General features: G+C 47.1%; 1 protein-coding gene across 3 annotated transcripts in view; it reads right to left on the reverse strand.

Annotated features, from left to right (window-relative positions):
* Positions 1-22,074, reverse strand: part of CHDH (choline dehydrogenase) — a 36,868-nt gene that overhangs the window by 5,722 nt on the left and 9,072 nt on the right. For all 3 annotated transcript variants that reach the window (XM_045990281.1, XM_045990284.1, XM_045990283.1), the window contains 6 exons: positions 4,730-5,487; positions 3,956-4,107; positions 3,230-3,359; positions 2,165-2,299; positions 852-994; positions 256-358 (listed from right to left, as the gene is read on the reverse strand). In XM_045990281.1, coding sequence (XP_045846237.1) covers positions 256-358; positions 852-994; positions 2,165-2,299; positions 3,230-3,359; positions 3,956-4,107; positions 4,730-5,432 — 1,366 coding nt within the window. In that variant the 5' untranslated portion in view covers positions 5,433-5,487. The remainder of the gene's footprint in view (positions 1-255; positions 359-851; positions 995-2,164; positions 2,300-3,229; positions 3,360-3,955; positions 4,108-4,729; positions 5,488-22,074) is intronic.

Here is a 22,074-nt window from a genome sequence, read left to right on the forward strand (position 1 = left end):
CCGCATCTTCAGGCAGACTGTTCTGAAAGCTGCGGCGCTCCCCTGCTGTGTCGGAGGACATCCCAAGGTTACTTCAAGTGACCCAGGGCGCACACAGCAGTGTGTGCAAGTGGATAGCCCAGAGGGAGGGGGGCAGAGGGCAACCTGTGTCTCAGGGGTAAGATTCAGAGACCAATGTGAACCCCATAAAGGCATTCATTCATTCGTTGGATGGATGGCCTGGCAAGCACTGGCCTAGGGGAGATGGTGGATTACCTGTTGACAAGTAGTTGGGCTGAATCACAGGGTGGTCCTGGGGGTTGGCACTTCTCAGTTTAAGCCAGCCCACACTCGTGCCCCGCATGGTCCCCACATGCACCTAGAAGAACCGGAGGAAGCAGGACCTCCTTCAGCCTCCCAACTTGGCAGCTTAGGCCCCGGAGTTTCCCGTGGTATGGGGCTCCATATCCAAAGCCCATTAAGGGCAGATGCTTTTATCATCTGTCTGCATCTCACCCCTCCCCCCTTCCACAAGTGATCACAAAACATCTCCCTGAATCACTCCTGCTTCCTGGCTTTCTACATGATTGTCTTCAACTTTCAGGGGCTGGAAACCCCAGACTGCTGGCCACTTCTGTCCATTTCCAGCAGTCTGGATCCCTAAAGCATCTGACCTGAGCTGGGACAGGTCTCACCTTTCCACACACCACGTGGACTGCCTGACACTGTTCCCGGCATGGCCTCAGGAAGAGTCCAGGTTCCTCTTCTCCCTTACCCACTCAGACTCATTGGGCAGCTGGCGGGCAGAACACAGGCTCCTGTGCCTCCCCTCCAAGGGCCCTGCGGCAGTAAGGAGACCACTGCCCGCTCACCTGGTAAGCCTCCTGCTGGGTGGGGACCCGGCCATGGTCTATCACTTGGGATGGCAGGAAATGGAACTGGATGTCCGGGTGGGGGACCCCAGGCCGGCTCCGGATGAACCCACCTGTTTCCAGGTGTGCCGTGGCCCCATCCCCTGAGGACCAGAAGAGGACAAGGTAGCTGAGTGAATCAGGGCGGGACAGGTGGGCTGGCCTCCCCTCTCCTGGGCGCTCCTCATGGCCCTGTCCTGGTGCCGGGACCGAGTGCTCGGCGCTGGCGTCTCTTCCTCAGGTGGGTGAGCCCAGCACCACAGGTTCCAGTATCCGCTCACGCCAAGGGGCTTTGGCTTTGCCCTCCCCCAGAATCCTCCACCACCAAAAACTGTGAGGCCTGGTGTCACTGGGATCTCCAACTTCTCCTGCCCTGGCTCCACCCCGACAGGCTATTCTTTCACCTAAGGCCTAAGTCAGACATTCCAGCTGTCCCTGCCATCCCCTCTGCCCCTTCCTCCTTGCGCCACATCTGGACCTCAGAAAGCCTCCCTGAGTTCAGCTCACAAATCTACTGGGATCCATCTACCTGGCAATAGCACCCCACCGCTCCCTCGGTCCCAACTCAGACCCTCCTCACAGGCAGCTCCCGGGGCATCCCTGCGGTGCCCCACCTGCCCTCAAGATTCCAGCACTCTTCATCACAACCTGCTCCCTCCTCCATGTGCCGCAGTCTCCCTGGCCCAGCGTCTCTGTGCCTCCATCGCCGGACGCCTAAACCCGGGGCCTTTGTGCGTCTCCCTGCCTCTCAGCCTCCACTTCACTGACACCCGGATCGTAAAACTGAAGCACGTTCACGCGGTCTCTTTCCACAGATCCCAGCAGCATGTAAGCTCCCTGGGGGCACCTGCCTTCCTGACACAGCAGAGAGCAACTAGGAGTGTGTGAGAAACCCACGCTGAGGGGGGTCTCCAAGCACCACTTCCTGGCCCGGCCAGTATGCTGGGACTCTGGGAACTGGTGAGAAATGGATGCTGACTGTGCCTTTTCTCCTGGCTCCTTGGACCCCAGATGGCGTCCGGCGCACAAGGCCACCCTGTCCATATGTAAGGAAGAGGGGCACCCGGGCTCTGAGGAATCTGACCCAGGACTGGCCCTGGCTGCTGCATCTGGTCCGCATGACAGCCTGCCAGTCAGGTCTCTGTATCCCCATTTTGCAGATGGGAAAGCTGAGGCAAAGGGCAGAACTAAGCTTGAAATAAGTATGAGACCAAAGCCACCTCTCACAGCACCTTAGGGAGGAGGCCATGCTGCCCCCAGACCAGCATGCCCACCTGTGAACTTCCAGAGCCACTCCAGACCAATCCGGACTTTCCTCAAGGGCTTCTGTGCGGAGTGCAGGGTGATGGGGTGGGTGCACGCCTGCTGGATGTACACCTCCAGGTGGTCTTGCAGGTTCTGGCCCACCCCTGGAATGGGAGCGAGGGGCTAGGGAGAATGGCTTCTCAGGGTGGCTTGCCTGCCACTGGCCTCTCAACATTCCCTGGTTTTGAAAAGTCCCCTCACCCCCATCCATTTATCTGCCAAGCCAGCTCCTGCTCCTTCCCTGGGTCTCAGCTTAAAAGGTCATCTCCAGGGACTCCATCCTTATGCTCGAAGCCAATCTCAGCTTTTCGGGCTGCCAAAGCCACCTGCCCTTGTCACTCACTCCCAGGGCAGCCCCTGGAACCATCCCGATGCCATCCTGCCAGGGAGCACCCTCCCCAAGGGCAGGGTCCGGGCATTCAGCAGGAGCCACCTGTACCCCTGGCTGGGGGAAGGAGGGGATCCAGCCTTGCTGAGCTGGGCAGACACTGTGTGAGCTCATCTGAGCACGAGCAGACACGGGGCAGGCCACTATACCAGCATTCTGATGGACCTCTCACTGGGAAGCCTCTGTGCAAAAAAGGTCATTTCCGGGGAGGTTGGGTTCTAAGAGAGGTGAGAGCTCCTAATGGGTATCAAAGACTGTAAGTGCAATTTTAGGCCCGTGATAATTTTCTCAGCATGAAAAGCATGCCCCGGAGCACCGAGCCAGCATTTTTAACATCAGCGCTGCTGGACTTAAAACCAACGCCCAGACTCCTATCACCGCAGGGCTGCCCTGGGGACAGAGCTGAGCCTGGACCAGAGGGCTTCGCAGGCCATGCTCCCTAGTGGAGGGGCATCACCTCCCAAGGGGACAGGAGGGCCAAGGAAGGGGGGGGAAACGACAGAAAGACTTGGGGTCGTTGGGGGGGTAGGGGTGTCCATTGAGACTCGTGGGAAGAACGGTTGCCCCCACCCCACTCCACGCTAATGAACTCCACTAAGCCCTTTTAACAGGGGCCCCTCTGAGGAGCGGGGAGAAGGCAACCCACCGGGCAGGTGGCACACCACCGGGATGCCCAGCTTGCGGAGGTCGTCCGCGTTGCCGACGCCTGAGAGCATGAGCAGCTGTGGAGAGTTGATGGCACCCCCACTCAGAATCACCTCTGTGCTGGCGTAAACCTGGAAGATGCACAGGTCACAGTTCCCACAAAGCCAGGCAGCACCCCGAGAACGTGGCCTCTGATCCCAGTCCCACGCGGAGGATGCTCAGCAGGCCGCTCTGGGAGAGCCCTGGGCAGGCACAGCTTTGACACGACCTGTCCTGTGACAGCCAGGCCGTCATGATGGTCTTAAAGCACCAGAGCACGGAGCTTCAGTGACCAGTGACATGCATGAAAGCGAGCACACACACGGTGGTATGAATGCAGCAGCAGCGAGCCGGCCCTTCCCGCAGCCGCAGCCCAATCCTGACGCACTACGGGGCAGGAAACAGTGGTGTGCAACAGGGAGTAGGTCCACATTTGTGGTTATTAAAGTCTTACACAAATCCAGTGATTTCTGCAAAGGTACGGAAGGAACCGGGGGGCTGCTCTGAGGTAGGAGGGGCAGATGCTCACAGGGACCACGACAGGCTCTCTGCATGTGGCTGGCCTGACAGCCACCTCCCCCTAGGCCCTAGAGATCAGAGCCCGACAGCTACCCACACGGAGCACCAGCCCCAGGGGGGACCACTCGTCACCCTCCACGTGCGCGGCCCCGGTCTGGCAGGAACTCACCCTGTGGCTCTGGCCATTCTTGATGTACTCCACACCCACGGCGCGGGTGCCCTCAAACAGCACCCTGGTCACAAGTGTCTGCGCCTCGGCGGTGAGGTTGGGGCGGCCCAGTGCCGGGTGCAGGTACGCACACGCGGTGCTCCAGCGCTTGCCTGCAGGACAGAGCAAGGACATTGGGCACAGTTCCTGGCCCCCTTTCCGGCACCTGCACAGGGAAAGGGGCTGACCTTCCCCAAATACCGAGCTCTGCCTCAGAAGGAAGGCTGAGACCACAAGTCCCTGCTGGACTGAAGTCCACATCCATTAGCGGTGGGAAAACATCTTCTGCTCTGGACAGGATGACAGGCCGGGAGCAGCTAATAACGGGGTGAGAACCCTTTGGAGCCAGGCAGGAGCCCTGGATCAACCCAGGCCTTGCCTCTGTCCTGCTGTGAGCAAGGCACTGTGGTGCCCTATGCCTCAGTCTCCTCATCTACAAGTCTCTTCCAACTTTGGGCTCTTTGGGCAGAGCTGACGCCAAGACAACAGAGGCCAGAGGCCTAGAGAATGCCCAAGAGTCTCTGTCTCCAAATCGTTTCCCACTGGCTGTGGGCTGTATCCTGTGGCCTCAGTCGTGCGATGCCTTGGTCGTCTGGGCCTCCTCCGAGCCCCTGTTTACCCTCAATGACCACGATGAGGGCAGGAGGGATGGAGCTGTGCTGGAGTGTAGCTCCCTTTATTTTAAAAAGGGGAAAAGGAAGACCCAGTGAGCCTAGGGATGGGAGCCCGCCCTACCTTGGTGGATGGTCATGTCCATCCATCCGAAGCCTTCCTGCTGGAAGCCGTTCATGTCCTCGGTGAGCGGGTAGCCGGCCTGCTGCGCTGCCTCCAGGAAGGCGTGGTGCAGCGGGTGGTTGGTCCTGCCCCGGGACACGTGCAGGGGGCCCTGGCCGCCGCGGTACGTGCCGGCGCCCAGCTCGTGGCTCTGCGCCTTGCGGAAGTAGGGCAGGCAGTGCGCGTAGTCCCAGCCCGCGGCGCCTTCCCGCTGCCAGCGGTTGTAGTCTTCGGCGTGGCCGCGGATGTAGACCATGGCGTTGAGCGACGACGAGCCCCCCCAGACCCGGCCGCGCGGCCAGTACAGCACCCGGCCGTCGAGGCCCGGCTGCGGCTCCGTGTGGTAGCACCAGTTGTATCTGTCATCGCACAGGTTGGCCACGAGGGCCGCGGGCATGTGGATCTTCCACAAGAGCCGCTTGCTCCCCGCCAGCACGTCCTTGGGCCCGGCCTCCAGCAGCAGCACGTGCTTGTCGGGGTCCTCGGTGAGCCGCCCGGCCAGCACGCAGCCCGCAGAGCCTGCACCCACCACCACGTGACTGTACTCGTCCCCGCTCCGGGAGCCCACGCTGGCCAGCGCGCGGATGCTGGGCGGCCGCTTCCGCCCCTCGGCTCCCAAGGGGCCCAGGCGCCCTACCCTCCAGCCTCGCGGAACACGCCACATGCTTCTAGCCCAGGTCCTCGCACATCCACCAAGAGGAAAGCAATGAATCACGTTCCTAAAACAGGAAAAGCAGCTTTAGAATTTTAACTCGGGATGCACAATGCAGAACTGGCCCAAAGCAGGACTGGCTGGCAGGACCCTGAACTGGGGAACTAGGAGGAGGGAGCCCTACTGGGAGGTCCATGCCAGGACTTCTATGTACAGGGCTGGAGGCACAGGGGCTCCTCCCCAAACTTGGGAGGAGGGGTGGTCCCCAGAGAGGCTTCTCATTGACAGGTGTAGGTGAACCCAGAGGCTAGGCAGGTGTCTGGCTGCTGGAATGCAGGGGAGGTCAGGGCTTTCTGCGCTTTGTAATCAATGCTCATCCCTTTAAGATGGTTGTTGAGTCGCTACCTCATGCCAGGCACCATTTCATCTCTAGCAATACCCAGAGAACAAGACATCTGCCCTCAGAGGGGATGGTCTGGGGCCCGGGAGACAGACCAGACTTAAGTAACTGAAAGAAGGTCAAGGTGTGAGGCTCCAGGCTGCTGAGCTCAGAGCCTGTGGCCTGAGGGCCATGGGAGGAGCTAGAAGGCTTTTCAGCAGGGCTGGGGCAGAGCTACAGTCTTCAGAGATCTCTGTAGGGTGCTGGAGTTTGAACAACACAATGCCATAGCTTCTGGAGCTGTGTTTCTCAACAATGTGCAAATGAATCCCAGTAGTGCTCATTGCACAGGGGTGGAAAAGAACCAGTATATGCCACTCTGCTGACAAAAGCACATCTGAGAAAGCCCCATGTATAAGGTTCAGGCGCACGAGAGTGACTCCACAAGAGAGAGCCGAGGAACGTCAAGACACCCCTGCCCCATCCGCCAGCCCTTCCATGAGCCTGCCCCAGTCCAGCAGCATAGCCCGCAGGCGGGCTAGAAGACGAGTGTAGACAAGGACCCCGTCCCCCTTCATGCGGGCACACGAGAAAGCAGCCCCAGGCCCTCCTGAAAGCAGGAACACAGAAGAGCCTTCCAGCACTCCGGGCCCCATACTAGCGCAAGGGAGCCATGGCCACCACTCAGCTCCCAGCTGGGCTGGCTCGACACTCCACACTCACGACCTGGTAGAATAAATAGCATGACCTTTCTAGGCATAAACACTGTTTGCCTCAGTCACTACTATCCTGTTACACACAAGGTCCTGCATTCAGTAAAAATTTGGGAGATACAGACGAAGAGCAGGGGAGGGTGGAGGAGGAGGACCCTGAGCTCACCTTCTCTCACAGACACACGGGGGCAGTGAGGACACACAGTGCAGCCTACTCTGAAAATCACCCGAAGACTGGCACAGTGGCTATTCCACAGCTAAAACCATAAAGAGAAGACCCCCTCAAGAAGGGGCAGAGAGGCCAGCAGGGACCACTACCCTGGCACTGCAGTGGGTTTCCCGCCACAAGGAGAAGACTGTCACAAGCACCGCGGTCCTCCCTGAGGAGCCGGGACCAAACCTCACGTGGGACATCCCCCATCCTGGGGATCTGCCCTGGGAAGATGCACCCCCATGATGTCTGGCTTTGAAAATCCGTGAGGCTGAACTCTAGGAGAGCTGGAGGGCCAAAGGAAACCAAGAGTCCGCCTTTAAAGGGCCAGTGCGCTGTATCACTCAGTCTCATCCCCAGCACGGGAGCGGCAGTTGGAAGAGCACCTAGCCTATACATGAAGATCTACCGACTACTTTTAGCATGTTTGCTGAGCCGGCAGGGATCTGCAGGAGATTTCTCCAGGCACAAAAGTTGCTGGTGACGCCCTTTTTCTTGCCCTCCTTCAGCCTGCTGGATGTGCGGGAGCCACTTCTGATACTTCTCTAGCTTGATGGCATTGCTTGCTCCCCCCCACCCCCAGCATTCCCCTGGAGACCCACACCACTCAGCCCATCTGTCCTAGCACGTAGCCTCCAAAGTGGCTCCTGTCCCAGCACTCCCAGCAGGTGGCCTCGGCTGGGACTGGCACCCCTCCAAAGTGACTCTTGCCTTGGGGAAGCAGAGAGCCAGCACCATACCCTAGCATCCCCACCATACCCCACCTGCAGTGGCTACAGCTAGGCCCTTCAGCCAGCTGTGCCAGGCACTAACTCCATACACCAGCATACCTGCAGCAGCTACACTGGGTTTTCTTAGCCAGCTGTACCGGGTCTAAGCCAGCCCGGCTCACCAGTGTGCCTGCTGCAGTCACAGCTGGTCACTGTAGCCAGCAGGGCTGGCCCATCTGTGCACCTGCTACAGCTACAGCCAGCCCACTCAGGCAGCCACACAAGTTGTGGCCAATCACAACAGGAAGGTGCAAACAGCCTACACAAGGGACACCCCTTGAGTGCCTGGTTCTGGTGAGCAGGGGAGATTGCACTACTGGGTCCTACAGGTGCCTTCTACAAAAGGCCCTACTGAATACACAGAAGCCAACAGAGTCAGACATAATGAAGACACAGAAGAATGTACTCCAAACCAAAGAAGATGACAGGACCTCAGAAAAAGAACTAAGCAAAGAACTAAGATCGGCAGTCTACCTGCTAAAGACGTCAAAGTAACAGTCATAGGATGTTCGTTGAGAAGAGTGGGTGAGCTCAGAGTCAATGTCAACAAAGAGAAAATACAAAAAGGCACAAATCAGAGCAGAATAATCACTGAAAAATACAATAGAGGAAATCAACAGCAGATTAGAGGATGCAAAAGAGTAGATCAGCAATCTGGAAGACAAGGTAGTGGAAAGCACCCACGCTGAACAGCAAAAAGAAAAAGAATTTTGAAAATGAGGATAGATTAATGGACCTCTGAAACAACATCAAGTGTACCAACATTCACATTGAAGGAGTGCCCAAGGGGCACCTGGGTGGCTCAGTGGGTTAAAGCCTCTGCCATTGGCTGAGGTCATGATCCCAGGGTCCTGGGATCCTCTCTGCTCAGCAGGGAGCCTGCTTCCCTTCCTCTTTCTCTGCCTGCCTCTCTGCCTACTTGTGATCTCTGTCAAATAAATAAAATCTTTATTTTAAAAAAGCGGGGGTGCCTGAAAGAGAAGAGGGAATGGGGCAGAAGACTTATTTGAAGAAATAATAGCTGAAAATTTCCCTAACCTGGGGAAGAAAACAGACATCCAAGGTCCAGGAAGCACAAAAAGTCCCTAACAAGGTGCACCCAGGATGTCCACGTGAAGGCACATAATAATTGAAATGGCAAAAATTAAAGAGAATCATAAAAGCAGGAAGAGAAAAGCAAGTAGTTACATAAAAGGAGAAATCCCACAAAGCTATTACCAGATTTTTCAGCAGAAACTTTGCAGGAAGAAGGGAGTGACATGATACTTTCGAAGTGTTGAAAGGAAAAACCTACCACCAAGAATACTCTATCTGGCAAGGTTATTGTTCAGAATTAAAGGAGACTTGGTTTCTCAGGCAAATAAAAGTTGAAAATATTCATCACCTCTAGGCCAACCTTGTTAAAGGGATCTCTTTAAGAGGAAAACAAAAGGTCATAACTAGAAGAATATTATGAAAGGAAACAGTATCACTGGTAAAAGCAAACAGAAAGGTAGTAGATTAATCACTTATAAAGTTAGTATGAAGGTAAAAAACAAAATAAAATTATATCTACAAAAATTAGTTAAGGGATACACAAAGATATAAAATACGATGTCACATACATTAAAACATGGAGGAGGGGAGTAAAAATGTAGTAAATTCAGAATATGTTCAAAGTTAAGTGACCACCAACTTAGTACAGATTGTCACATACATAGGATGTTATATATAAGCCTTACATAACCACAAACCAAAAATGCATAATAAAATAAGCACAAAGGCATCTAAGTATAACACTAAAAAAGAAGTCATCAAATTACAAGCAAAGAGAGCAAGAGAAGAAAGGAATAGAGAACTGCCAAAACAACCAGAAAATAATGGACAAAGTGCCAACGAGTGCACACCTATCAATAATTACTTTAAATGTAAATGTTTCAATGAAAAGGTACAGGATGACTGAATGGGTCAAAAGTATAAGATCCATCTATCTGCTATCTACAACAGACTCACTTCAGACCTAAAGACCCGTGCAGACTAAAAGTGAACGGGTAGAAAAAGGAGGTTTTTCATGGGAATGGAAGAAGAAAGAGAGAGGAGAGGAGAGGAAAGGAAGGAAGGAAGGGAAAAAGCCAGGGCAGCAATACTTCCATTAGACAAAATAGACTTAAAAACAAGGACTGTAACAAGAGAAAGCATTATTTAGTGACAAAGGGATCAATCCAACAAGAGACTCTAACAATAAGCATGATATAGAAGGGCCTAAATATATGAAACAAATATTAATAGGGAGAAACTGATAGTAATGCCATAATAGAGGACTTTAAGATCCATATAGATGGATCTTATACTTTTGACCCATTTAGTCATCCTGTACCTTTACAATCCCACTTACACCAATGGAGAGATCATCCATGCAAAGATCAATAAGGAACAGTGGTTTTTATTTTTTTTTATTTTAAAGATTTTATTTATTTAGTTGACAGAGACACAGCGAGAGAGGAAATACAAGCGGGGAGTGGGAAGGGGAGAAGCAGGCTTCCCGCCAATCAGGGAGTCCCATGCGGGGCTTGATCCCAGGACCCTGGGGCCCTGACCTGAGCCGAAGGCAGATGCCCAATGACTGAGCCACCCAGGAGAGTGGTTTTTAGTGGCACATTAGACCAGACAGACTTGGCAGATATATACAGAACATTCCATCCAAAAACAACAAAATACACATTCTTTTCAGGTGCACATGGAATGTTCTCCAAGACAGTTCTCACATTAGGCCACAAAATAAGTTTCAATAAATTAAAGAAGATTAAAATCCTATCAAGCATCTTTTCTAACCATGATGGTATGACACTAGAAATCAATTACAAGAAAAGTCTGGAGGGGTGCCTGGGTGGCTCAGCTGGTTAAATGACTGCCTTCAGCTCAAGTCCTGATCCTGGAGTCCCAGGATCGAGTCCCGCGTCGGGCTCCCTGCTCAGTGGGGAGCCTGCTTCTCCCCCGACCTTTCCCCTCTCATGCTCTTTCTCTCTCAAATAAATAAATCTTAAAAAGATTTTTTCCTTGTCTGGTAGAAAGACAAACATCGAGACTAAATAACAGGCTACTGAACAACCAATAGGTCAATGAAGAAATAAAAGAGGAAATTAAAAAAAAAAAAAACAAACAACAGATGAATGAAAATGGACACACAATTGTTCAAAATCTTTGGGGCTTTGCAAAAGCATTTCTAAGAGGGAAGTTCATAGCAGTACAGTCCTACCTCAAGAAACAAGAAAAAAATCTCAAATAACCAATCTAACTAGAAAAAGAAGCCCAAAGTCAATAGAAGGAAGGAATAAATATCAGAGCAGAAATAAAGCCTTGAAAGAAAAGATCAATGAAACTAAGAGCTGGTTCTTCAAAAAGATAAAATTGATAAACCTTTAGCCAGATTCATCAAGAAAAAAGCAAACAAAATCACAAATGAAAGAGAAATTTCAACCAACACCACAGAATACAAAGGATTATGAGGCTATTATGAAAAATCTCACACCAGCAAACTGAAACACCTAGAAGTGGCTAAGTTCCTAGAAACATAATCTTGCAAGACTGACTCAGGAAGAAAGAAAAAGTCTGAACAGACCTATTACCAGTAATGAAATTGAATCAGTAATGACAAAACTCTCAACAAACAAAAATCCAGGACCAGATATTTTCACAGGTGAATTCTAACCAGAAGAGTTAATACCTATCTATCCTTCTCAAACTATTCCAAAAAAACAGAAGAGAAAGGAATGCTTCCAGATTCATTCTATGAAGCCAGCATTACCCTGATACCCAAACCAGACAAAGATACTATAAGAAGATTATAGACCAATATCCCTGATGAACATAGATGCAAAAATCCTCAATAAAATATTAGCAAACAATATACTAAAAGGATCATTCACCATAATCAAGTGGGATATATCCCAAGGATATAAGGCTAGATCAATAGATACAAATCAGTTAACCTGAAGCACTGTATTAACAAAATGAAGGATAAAAATCATATGATCATCTCAAAAGATGCAGAAAAAAATTTAACAAAACTCAACATCTACTCATGATGAAAAAAACAAAACTCAACAAAGTGGATAGAGAGGGAACATACCTCAAGATAATAATGGCTGTATATGACGCACCTACAGCTAACATCATATCAATGGTGAAAACCTGAACGCTTTCCCTCTAAGATGAGAAACAAGAGAAAGATGTCCACTCTTACCACTTTTACTAAATATAGTACCAGGAGTCCTAGCCACAGCACTCAGATAAAAAAAACAAAGGCACCCAAATCAGTAAAGAAAAAGTAAAACTGTCACAATTTGCAGATGGCATGATAAGACGTACAGAAAACCCTAAAGATTAAAACACCCTATTAGAACTAATAAATGAATTCGAAACCCTATTAGAACTGATAAATGAATTCTGTAAAGTTTCAGGACACAAAAATTACGACACAGAACACTGTTGAGTTTCTATACACTAATAATGAACTGGCAGAAAGAGAAATTAAGAAAACAATCCCATTTACAATTGCATCAAAAAGAATAAGATACCTAGGAATAAATTTAACCAAGGAGCTCAAAGACCTGTACTCTGAACTATATCATCTCAGTGAAAGAAACTGGAGATGACACAAAGAAATGGAAAAGGATATACCATTGTCATGGGTTTGAAGAATTAATATCCTTAAAATGTTCATGCATCCCAAAGCAATCTACAGATTTGGTGCAATCCCTATCAAAGTAACAACAGCATTTTTTACGGAACTAGAACAAATAATCCTCAGATTTGTATGGGACCACAAAAGATCCTGAATAGCCAAAGCAAAACGGAGGAAGAACAAAAAAGCTGGAGGTATCATGGGCCCAGATTTCAAACTATACAACAAAGTCATAGTAATGAGAACAGTATGGTACTGGCACAAAAACAAAACAAAATAAAACAAAACACATAGATCAGTGGAACAGAATAGAGAGCTCAGAAACCCATGTTTATGGTCAATTCGTCTATGACAAAGGAGGCAAGAATATCCAATATACAAAAAAAGTCTCTTTAATAAATAGTGTTGGGGAAATGGGGCAGCTACATTGAAGAGAATGAAACTGGGCTACTTTCTTACACCATACACAAAAATAAACTCAAAATGGATCGGAGACCTAAATGTAAGATCTAAAACCATAAGAAAAAAGTACAGCACAGGAAATATCGTCAATAATACTGCCATAACTTCGTATGGTGACAGATGAAAACCACATGACACTGAAAACCACCGTGAGCATTCTGTAATGACTTAATTCTTGAATCAACATACAGTAAATCTGAAACTAGTATTGTACACTTACAACTAAAATTAAAAATAATAAATATTGAGACAGAAAAGAACAAGAAAAAGAAATGACTCATTTATCAAAAGATAAAGTAGTTAACAACCAGACCAAGGGAGGACCCATCCAGATACCAGAACTGTCAAACAAAGACATCAAAATAACCAAGTTTCACATTTTACAAGACTTAGTTGAAAAGGTGGACAACATGTTGAGCAGATAGGTGATTGCAGCAAAAATTGGAAACTTAAAAACAGAAATGCTCCCCAAAAAAAAAAAAAATTATCAGAGGGGCACCTGGGTGGCTCCGTCAGTTAAGTGTCTGCCTTTGGCTCAGGTCATGATCCCAGGGTCCTGGGATGGAGACCAGAAGCAGGCTCTCTGCTCAGTGGGGAGCCTGCTTCTCCCCGTCCCTCTGGTTACTGCTCTGCCTACTTATGTTCTCTCTGTGTCAAGTAAATAAAATCTTAAAAAAAAGATCAGAAATGAATAATTTGGTTACAGCAGAAAAGAGAATAAGTGAAAATGCAAATTAGGTTAATAGGACTTATCCAAATGGAAATAATATAAAGTGGAGAAAGAGTGAGAGAGAGAGGAAAAGAGAGAACAGCTAAAAGCCACGGGATGATATCAAACTATCTAGAGTTAAGATTATTGGAATCCCAGTAAGAAAAGAGGTATATAAGGAAAAAGGAGATGGGAAAGGTGGGGGGCAGGGTGAAAGGAAGAAAGGGAGACAGAGAGAAGGGCAAAGAGAAAACAGAGGAGAAAAATATTTAAAGAGATCATTGCTGAGATGCTTCCAAAATTAAAACATCACAGATTCAAGAAGCTTAGAGCACCCCATGCAAAATTAAAAAAAAAAAAAAAACACATCTAAGTACATGATCGTCAAATTGTGGAAATCCCAAGAAAAAATCATCAAGACAGCCAGCCAAAAAAAGAAACACGCACAGAAGAATAAATATAAGAGTGACAACAAACTTCTCATCAAAAAACATGCAATCCAGAAGATAATGGAGGGACAACTGTAAAACACTGAAATGGTGGGGGAGAAATCCTGTAAACTTATAAGTCTTCCTAGTGATTCTATCTTTCACAAATATAAAGGAGAAATATATCTTCAGAGAAACAAAAGCTGAGGATATTTATTGCCAGTGGATCTGCACTGCAAGATACGTTAAAGGGAGTACTTTAGGCAAAAGAAGTATGACACCAGCTAGAAATTTCAATCTATCCTCCCGCCCCAAAAAAAGAGAGAGCAATGGAAATGGTAAAAATGTGCGTGTATGAGTTTCTGATGACTGTTTTAACAAATGACCATAAACTTGGTGGCTTAAAAACAACACAAATTTATTCCCTTCCAGTTCTGGAGGCTGACAGTTTGAAAGCAGTCTGAAACCCTTTCACTGGGTTAAAGTCAAGGTCTCAGCCGGACTAGCTCCTTCTAAAAGCCTCCTAGAGAAGAATCCATTTCCTTGCCTTTTCTAGATTCCAAGGGTCACCTGCATTCTTCAGCCTCGTGCTTCTGTTGTTACATTTCCATTTCTGTCCTTGTGTCTCCCCATTAATCGGACACTTGCGATTACGTCACTGGAACCTACTGGAACCTCCTGGACAGTCCAGGATGATCTCTCTGTCTCCAGATTGTTAATCTCATCTGCAAAGTCCGTGTTGCCACACAAGGTAACATATTCACAGACCCGAGAGCTAGAAGATGGGTATCATGGGAGGCAACTGTGAAGCCTACCATAGTGGGTAAATACAGCACACTTTCCCCCCCTTGTTTTCATTTGTATTTTTTAATCTAGGAATTACTACATTTTTATTCAAACATAACATACAGTGTTATGTTAGTTTCAGGTGTCCAGTATAATGATTCAACAATTCTATACCTTTCTGATGACAGAGAACTGAGGGTTGATGGAAGGAGGGGTGTGGTGGAGGGGTCGGGTGGGTGATGGGTATTTAGGAGGTCACTTGTTATGATGAGAACCGGGTGTTACAGGTAACTGATGAACCACTCAATTCAACTCCTGTACACTATATGTTAACTAGAATTTCAATGAAAATTGAAAAAAAGAAAAAATTAAAAATGAAATGTAATCCTACTAAGAATCTAGTTTACAGCAGTTATAAAGAATTTTTATAATAAAAACTTCCCTTAAAAAGAATAAGTGTACTCTTAATCTCCTTTATCTTTTCCAACCCCCCCCCCCACCCACCTCCCTTCTTACATACAAAATGGGATATTACTCAGCCATAAAAAAGGATGAAATCTTGCCATTGGCAACAACGTGGAGGAATTGAGAGGGTAGAATGCAAAGTGAAACAAGCCAGAGAAAGATAGGGACCATATAATTTCACTCATATGTGGAATTTAAGAAACAAAACAAATGAACATAGAAAAAAAAGAAGCAAAATCCAGACTCTCCTTATTTTTAATCTCTTCGGAATATAATTGTCTAAAGCTAAAACAGTAAAATATACAATAAGATTTATAATATATGTGGTATTAAAATGTACATAACGGGGGTGCCTGGGTGGTTCAGTGGGTTAAAGCCTTTGCTTTTGGCTTGTCATGATCCCGGGGTCCTGGGGTCAAGCCCCGTATCAGGCTCTCTGCTCGGCAGGGAGCCTGCTTCCTCCTCTCTCTCTGCCTGCCTCTCTGCCTACTCGTGATCTCTCTCTGCCAAATAAATAAATAAAATCTTTAAAGAAAAGGAAAACATGTTTAAAAGTAGAAAAAAACAAAACCAAAATTTGGTTCTTAAAAACAGGAAGATAATAAACCTCTGCCCAAAGGAAAGAGAGGTGACACAAAATGACCAACATTGGCAATGACAGAGGAGGTATCACTCGCTACCTCTTCTACAGACATCTAAAAGACAATATAAGGATAACATGGAAATTTTGTGCCCCAAAAATGTGATAACTGAAAGACAGATTCTCAGAGCTGACTCAAGAACTATTTTACCTAAATAGCTATATGTATCTATTAAAGAGACTGAATTCACTATCTAAACTCTTCTCACAGAGGAAACTTTAGACTTCAGTGGTAAAATCTAAGAAACATCCAAGATGGAATAATACCAATTCTATAGAAAACAGAAGAATGGAGAACAGTCTCCCACTTATTTTTAGAACACCAGCACTAACCTGTTACCAAAACCAAACACGTCACAAGAAGACGATAGACCAACATCTATCATGAACAGAGATGCAAATATCCTTAACAAAATTTTGGCATATCAAATCCAGCAACATACACCATAACCAACCCAAGTTTAACCCAGTGATGTGAAATTGGCTCAACAGGAGAAAATTAATCAATGCATTCTGTCATATTAAGAAGCCAAAAGAGAAAAACCATGTGATCGTCTTACTGCAGAAAGTGTTTGGCGATATTCCATATTCCGTCCATAAAGTCTCTGTGTACTCAAGGAATGAAAGAGAACTGCCTGATAAGGACCATCTATGAGATACCTACAGCTGGCTTCGTACTGAACAGTGAAAGGCCAAAAGCTTTCCCCCTGAGATCAGGAACAAGGCAAGGATATTCATTCTCACCACTGTTTATTCAACACTATGTGAAGGTTCTAACCAGCATTGTTTTTTAAAGATTTTATTTATTTATTTGACAGAGAGAGATCACAAGTAGGCAGAGGCAGGCAGAGAGTGTGAGAGGGAAGCAGGCTCCCTGCCGAGCAGAGAGCCCGATGCGGGACTCGATCCCAGGACCCTGAGATCATGACCTGAGCTGAAGGCAGCGGCTTAAACCACTGAGCCACCCAGGCGCCCCCAGCATTGTTTTTTAAAGATTTTATTTATTTATTTGACAGACAGAGATCACAAGTAGGCAAAGAGGCAGGCAGAGAGAGAGGAAGAAGCAGGCTTCCCGCTGAGCAGAGATTCCCAGGACCCTGATCCCAGGACCCTGAGATCATGACCTGAGCCAAAGGCAGAGGCTTTAACCCACTGAGCCACCCAGGCGCCCTCTAACCAGCATTTTAAGGTTAATTAATTACTACAAAAGTAAAAGGCATACAGATTAGAAAAATTAGAAATGTCTTTTTTTACAGATAACATGATCATCTACGTAGAAATCCCCAAGGAATTTAAAAAAGCGACTGGAATTAATAAGTGAATTTAGCAAGGTCACAGGATACAAGGTCAACATACAAAAGCAACTGTATTTTTATATACTATTAACGACTGGCAGTTTAAATGTAAAAAGCGGGGGCGCCTGGGTGGCTCAGTCATTAAGCGTCTGCCTTCTGCTCAAGTCATGATCCCAGGGTCCTGGGATCGAGCCCCGCATCAGGCTCCCTGCTTGGCGGGAAGCCTGCTTTTCCCTCTCCCGCTCCCCCTGCTTGTGTTCCCTCTCTGTCTCTCTCTCTGTGTCAAATAAATACATAAAAATTTTTACAAACAAATAAATAAAATTTAAAAATAAATGTAAAAAGCGTAATAAAGACTGAGTTTATTTTGGATGCTTGATTACTGACAGCTTTAAGCTCCATGCCTCTCTCTTGCCCTGTATCTGAGGAAGTCAGTAAGAAAGCCCCGCCATTCCTGCTGTGGGGGCGGGGAGGGGGCCTTTCAAATCTGGCAACTCCAGCCCACCTTGGTTCCACACCCACACCACAGTAAAAATCAGAGCCATTCAGCCTTCCCTTCACTCAGGCTATCCCAGACCAACTTGGGTTTGTCTGCACTGCTCTCCCCCAGAAAACCCCATTATGGAAAAATAAGGCTTTTCAGATAGCCACTGGATATATGTGTGGTATCATCAGTCTCCAATTTCCAACACATTCTGGGTGGTGGTAGGGTACGGTTGATCCCGTCTGTCGTGGGGTAACGACAAAACAAGACAATACCATTTACAAGAGCACCAAGAAATATGAAATACTTAGGAGCAGATGTAACAAAATATGTGCAAGACTTATACCAGGAAAACGACCACACGGTTGATAAAAAGATAACCTAAATAAACAGAAAGAGACAGCATGAACAGGAAGACCTAAAGTTGCTATGATGTCAATACTCTCGAAACTGATTTATAGATAAGATGTAATCCCAATCAAATATCAGGATTTTTTTTTCTAGAAATTGACATGCTGACTCCCACATGTATATGGAAATATCAAGGCCACAGAAAGTTGTAGGAGGGTCATACAAAGACACGCCATAGAACAGTGAAGATGAAGGGACCCAGAAACTCACATCGACATGAATGAATCTTGGAAATATATCCAAATATAAAAGGCAAACTATGCACGGTAGGACCTAAAGAAAACATTTATATAAATACAGTTTTTAAAAAAGATTTTATTTATTTATTTGCCAGAGAGAGATCACAAGTAGGCAGAGTGGCAGGCAGAGAAGGGGGTGGGGGGAAGCAGGCTCCCTGCTGAGCAGAGAGCCCCACATGGGGCTCGATCCCAGGAGCCTGAGATCATGACCTGAGCCGAAGGCAGAGGCTTAACCCACTGAGCCACCCAGGTGCCCCTATAAATACGGTTTTAAAACGTGTAATTCATACGTGTACCCAATACCAGAGCCCCAAAATATCTGAAGCAAACGCTAACAGATCTGAAGGAAGTAATACACCATTCCACCGTAGTAAGGGGCAATTTCTGTACTCGGATTTCAGTGACGGACAGAATACCCAGAGAGATCAACAGGCAGTGGCTGACTTGATTAACACTACAACCCCACTGGACCTAGGATACTCCACCAAACAACGGCAGGTCAGACGTTCTTCTCAAGTACTCATGGAACCTTCTTCCAGGACAGGCATATAATAGGCCACAAATCTTAAAAATTTAAAAAGACTGAAATCACACAAAGTATCTTTTCTAATCATAATGGAATGAAAATAGAAATCAACATCCAAAGGAAAACTAGAAAATTCACAAATACGTGGAAATTAAACAATACTCTTCAACAACCAGTTTGTCGAAGAAGAAATCGCGAGGGATATTAGAGACCAATGAGGAAAACAACACACGGAAACTTATGAGATGGAACAAAAGTGGTGCGAAGAGGGAAATTTTTAGTTGGAAATGCATATGTTAAAAAAGAAGAAAGGTCTCAAAAAAAAGAAAACCCCAAACACCTTAACTTTACATCTTAAGGTACTAGAAAAAGAAGAGCAAAGTAAGCCCAAAGTTATCAGAAGGAAGGAAATAATAGATTAGAACAGAGATAAATGAAATAAGGAACGAAAAAACAGTAGAGAAAATCAAGTCAAAAGTTGGTTCTTCAAACTAATGAAACAAAATAACAAAGGACAAGCCTTTAAGTCCACTGGATAAGAAAAAAGAGAGAAGACTCCAATTAGTAAAATCAGCAATGAAAGCAGGGACATGGCTACTGTTTTATAGAAATAAAAAGGACCATGAGAGCACTAGGAATAACTATGCAAACAAATTAGATAACCTAGATGAAAATTCCCAACAAACTCCCAGAAATACAGCATCTCCCCAAACTGAGTTATAAAGAAATCGAAAATATGAATGCACTTAGAATTAGGATGTCGTGAAATAAATTTTACAGAAAGGAAAAGAATGAGTGTTGACAAGGATATAGAGAAATTCGAACTCCTGGGCACCGTTGGCTGGCACGTAAAACAGTACAGTCACTGCAGGAAAAAAACAAAACAAAACAAAACAAAAAACCAGTTTGACGGTTCCTCAAAAAGTTAAACATAGAATTACCATACGATCTGGCAGTTCCACTCCCAGATATCCACCCAAAAGAACGGACAGCAGGGTCTCAGATACTGGCGATATTCCATATTCCGTCCATAAAATCTGCGTGCGTTTGCACGGCAGTGCTTCTAGCAGAATCATTCACAACAGCAGAAAGGGAGGAACAAGGCAAGCGGCAGCCAAGAGGTGACTGAAGGAACAAGGGGCAGGAGATCCATGAAACGGAGGATTACTCAGCCTTCAATAGGAACAGAATCCTAATACATGCGATGACATGGGCGAATCTTTTTTTTTTTTTAAGATTTTACTTACTGATTTGAGAGAGAGAGAGCGCATGAGAGAGGGGAGGGGCAGAGGGAGAAGCGGACTCCCCGAGCTGAGCAGGGAGCCGGACGTGGGACTCGATCCTGGGACTCCAGGATCATGACCTGAGCTGAGCGCAGTCACTTAACCAACAGAGCCAACCAGGCGCCCCAACACGGATGAATCTTGAAAACCCTATGTGAAGTGAAATCAGTCAGTCATAAAAAGACGGCTGCTGTGTGGTTTCACATATATGAGAGAAATTAAAAGAGACAGAGAGGAGATTTGAGGTGACCAGAGGTTGGGGGAGAGGAAATGGCGAGTCACAGGCATGCCTCTGAGATATGGCAGGTTTGGTTCCAGATCGACACAATAAAGCATATTTCACAATAAAGTGAGTCAAATGAAGCTTTCGGTTTCCCAGTGTGTGTTAAAGTGCTATTCAGGGTGACTGGGTGGCTCAGTAGTTAAGCGTCTGCCTTCAGCCCAGGTCATGATCTGGGGGTCCTGGGATCGAGCCCCGCATCGGGCTCCCTGCTCAGCAGGAATCCTGCTTCTCTCTCTCCCACACCCCCTGCTTGTGTCCCCTCTCTCGCTGTGTCTCTCTGTCAAATAAATACATAAAATCTAAAAAAAAACAAGTGCTATTCACCCTGTACTATAGTCTGTGAAGTGTGTAATAGCATTATGCTTTTAAAAAACCAATGTATATACCTTAATTTAAAAATTTTTTTTAACTAAAAAAATGCTAACCATCATCTGAGTTTACAGAGAGTCATACTCTCTGGGCTGGCGGAGGGCCCTGCCTCCACGTTGACAGCTGCTGACCGCTCAGGGCGGTGGTTCCTCAAGGCTGGAGTGGCTGTGGCGATTTCTTAAGTAGGACAAGAGAGAAGTTTGCCGCACTGAGTGACTCTCACTTTCACAAATGGTTTCCCCGTAGCATGCGACGCGTCTGATGGCATTTCATCCACGGTAGAACCTCTCTGAAAACTGGAGTCAATCTTCTCACATCCCACTGCTGCTTATCAACTAAGTGTACGTGATATTTTAAGTCCTTTGTTGTCATTTCAAAAATCATCATGGCACCCTCACCTGGAAGGGATTCCAGCTCAAGAAACCACTTTCTTTGCTCACCCCCGAGAGGCAACTCCTCATCCGTTCAAGGTTTTGTGTTCTGTTGTTTTTTTTTTATTTGACAGAGAGAGACACAGTGAGGGAAGGTACAAAAGCAGAGGGAGAGGGAGAAGCAGGCTCCCTGCTGAGAAGGGAACCCGATGCGGGACTCGATCCCAGGACCCCGAGATCATGACCTGAGCCGAAGGCATATGCTTAACTGACTGAGCCACCCAAGCGCCCCTCATCTGTTCAAGTTTAATCGTGAGAGGGCAGCAATGCTGTGCCATCTCCAGGCTCCACTTCTAACTCCGGTTCTCTTGCTGTTTCCACTACATCTCAAGTTACTTCCTCCACAGAAGTCTCGAGGCCCTCAAAGTCTTCCGTGAGGGCAGGAATCCGCTTCTTCCAAACTCCTACTCGAGTTGATATTTTGACCTCCTCTCACACATCACACATGTTCTTCATGGCATCTAGACGGTGAATTCTTTCCAGAGGATTTTTAAATTGACTTTGCCCAGATCCATCAGGTGAATCATTGACTCCGGCAGCTACCGACTTAGGAAGCACAGTTCTTAAATAATAAGACTCAACCGTTGAAATTGCTCCACGAACCAGGGGCTGAAGAATGGATGTCGTGTTAGTGGACAGGAAAACGACATGAATCTTGCTGTGTGTCTCCATGAGAACTCCCTCCCGGGTGACCGGGCGCTTTGTCAATGAGCAGCCATGTTTTGAAAAGAATCTTCTTTTTCTGAGCACTAGGTCTCAACCATGGGCTTAAAATATTCAGTAAACCATGCCATAAACAGAGGAGCGGACATCCAGGCTTTGCTGTTCCCTTCCAGAGCACAGACAAGCATTATTCTTCTGGGCCCTGGGACCTTCCAAAGGGAAAATGAGCATCAGGTTCACCTTCGAGTGCCCGGTACATTCACCACTAAAAAGAGTCAGCTTGTCCTTTGAAGCTTAGAAGCCAGGCGTGGACTTCTCTTCTCCAGCCATGAAAGGCCTAGATGGCATCGTCTTCCTACAGACGTCTACGCCAAAACCCTGTTGTTTAGTGTCGCCGCCTTCGTGAACTAGCTGAGCTGGACCTTCCAGATAATTTGCTGCTGC

This window comes from Meles meles, chromosome 20, assembly GCF_922984935.1.
Source record: "Meles meles chromosome 20, mMelMel3.1 paternal haplotype, whole genome shotgun sequence".
In the NCBI taxonomy this organism is placed as follows: Eukaryota; Metazoa; Chordata; class Mammalia; order Carnivora; family Mustelidae; genus Meles; species Meles meles.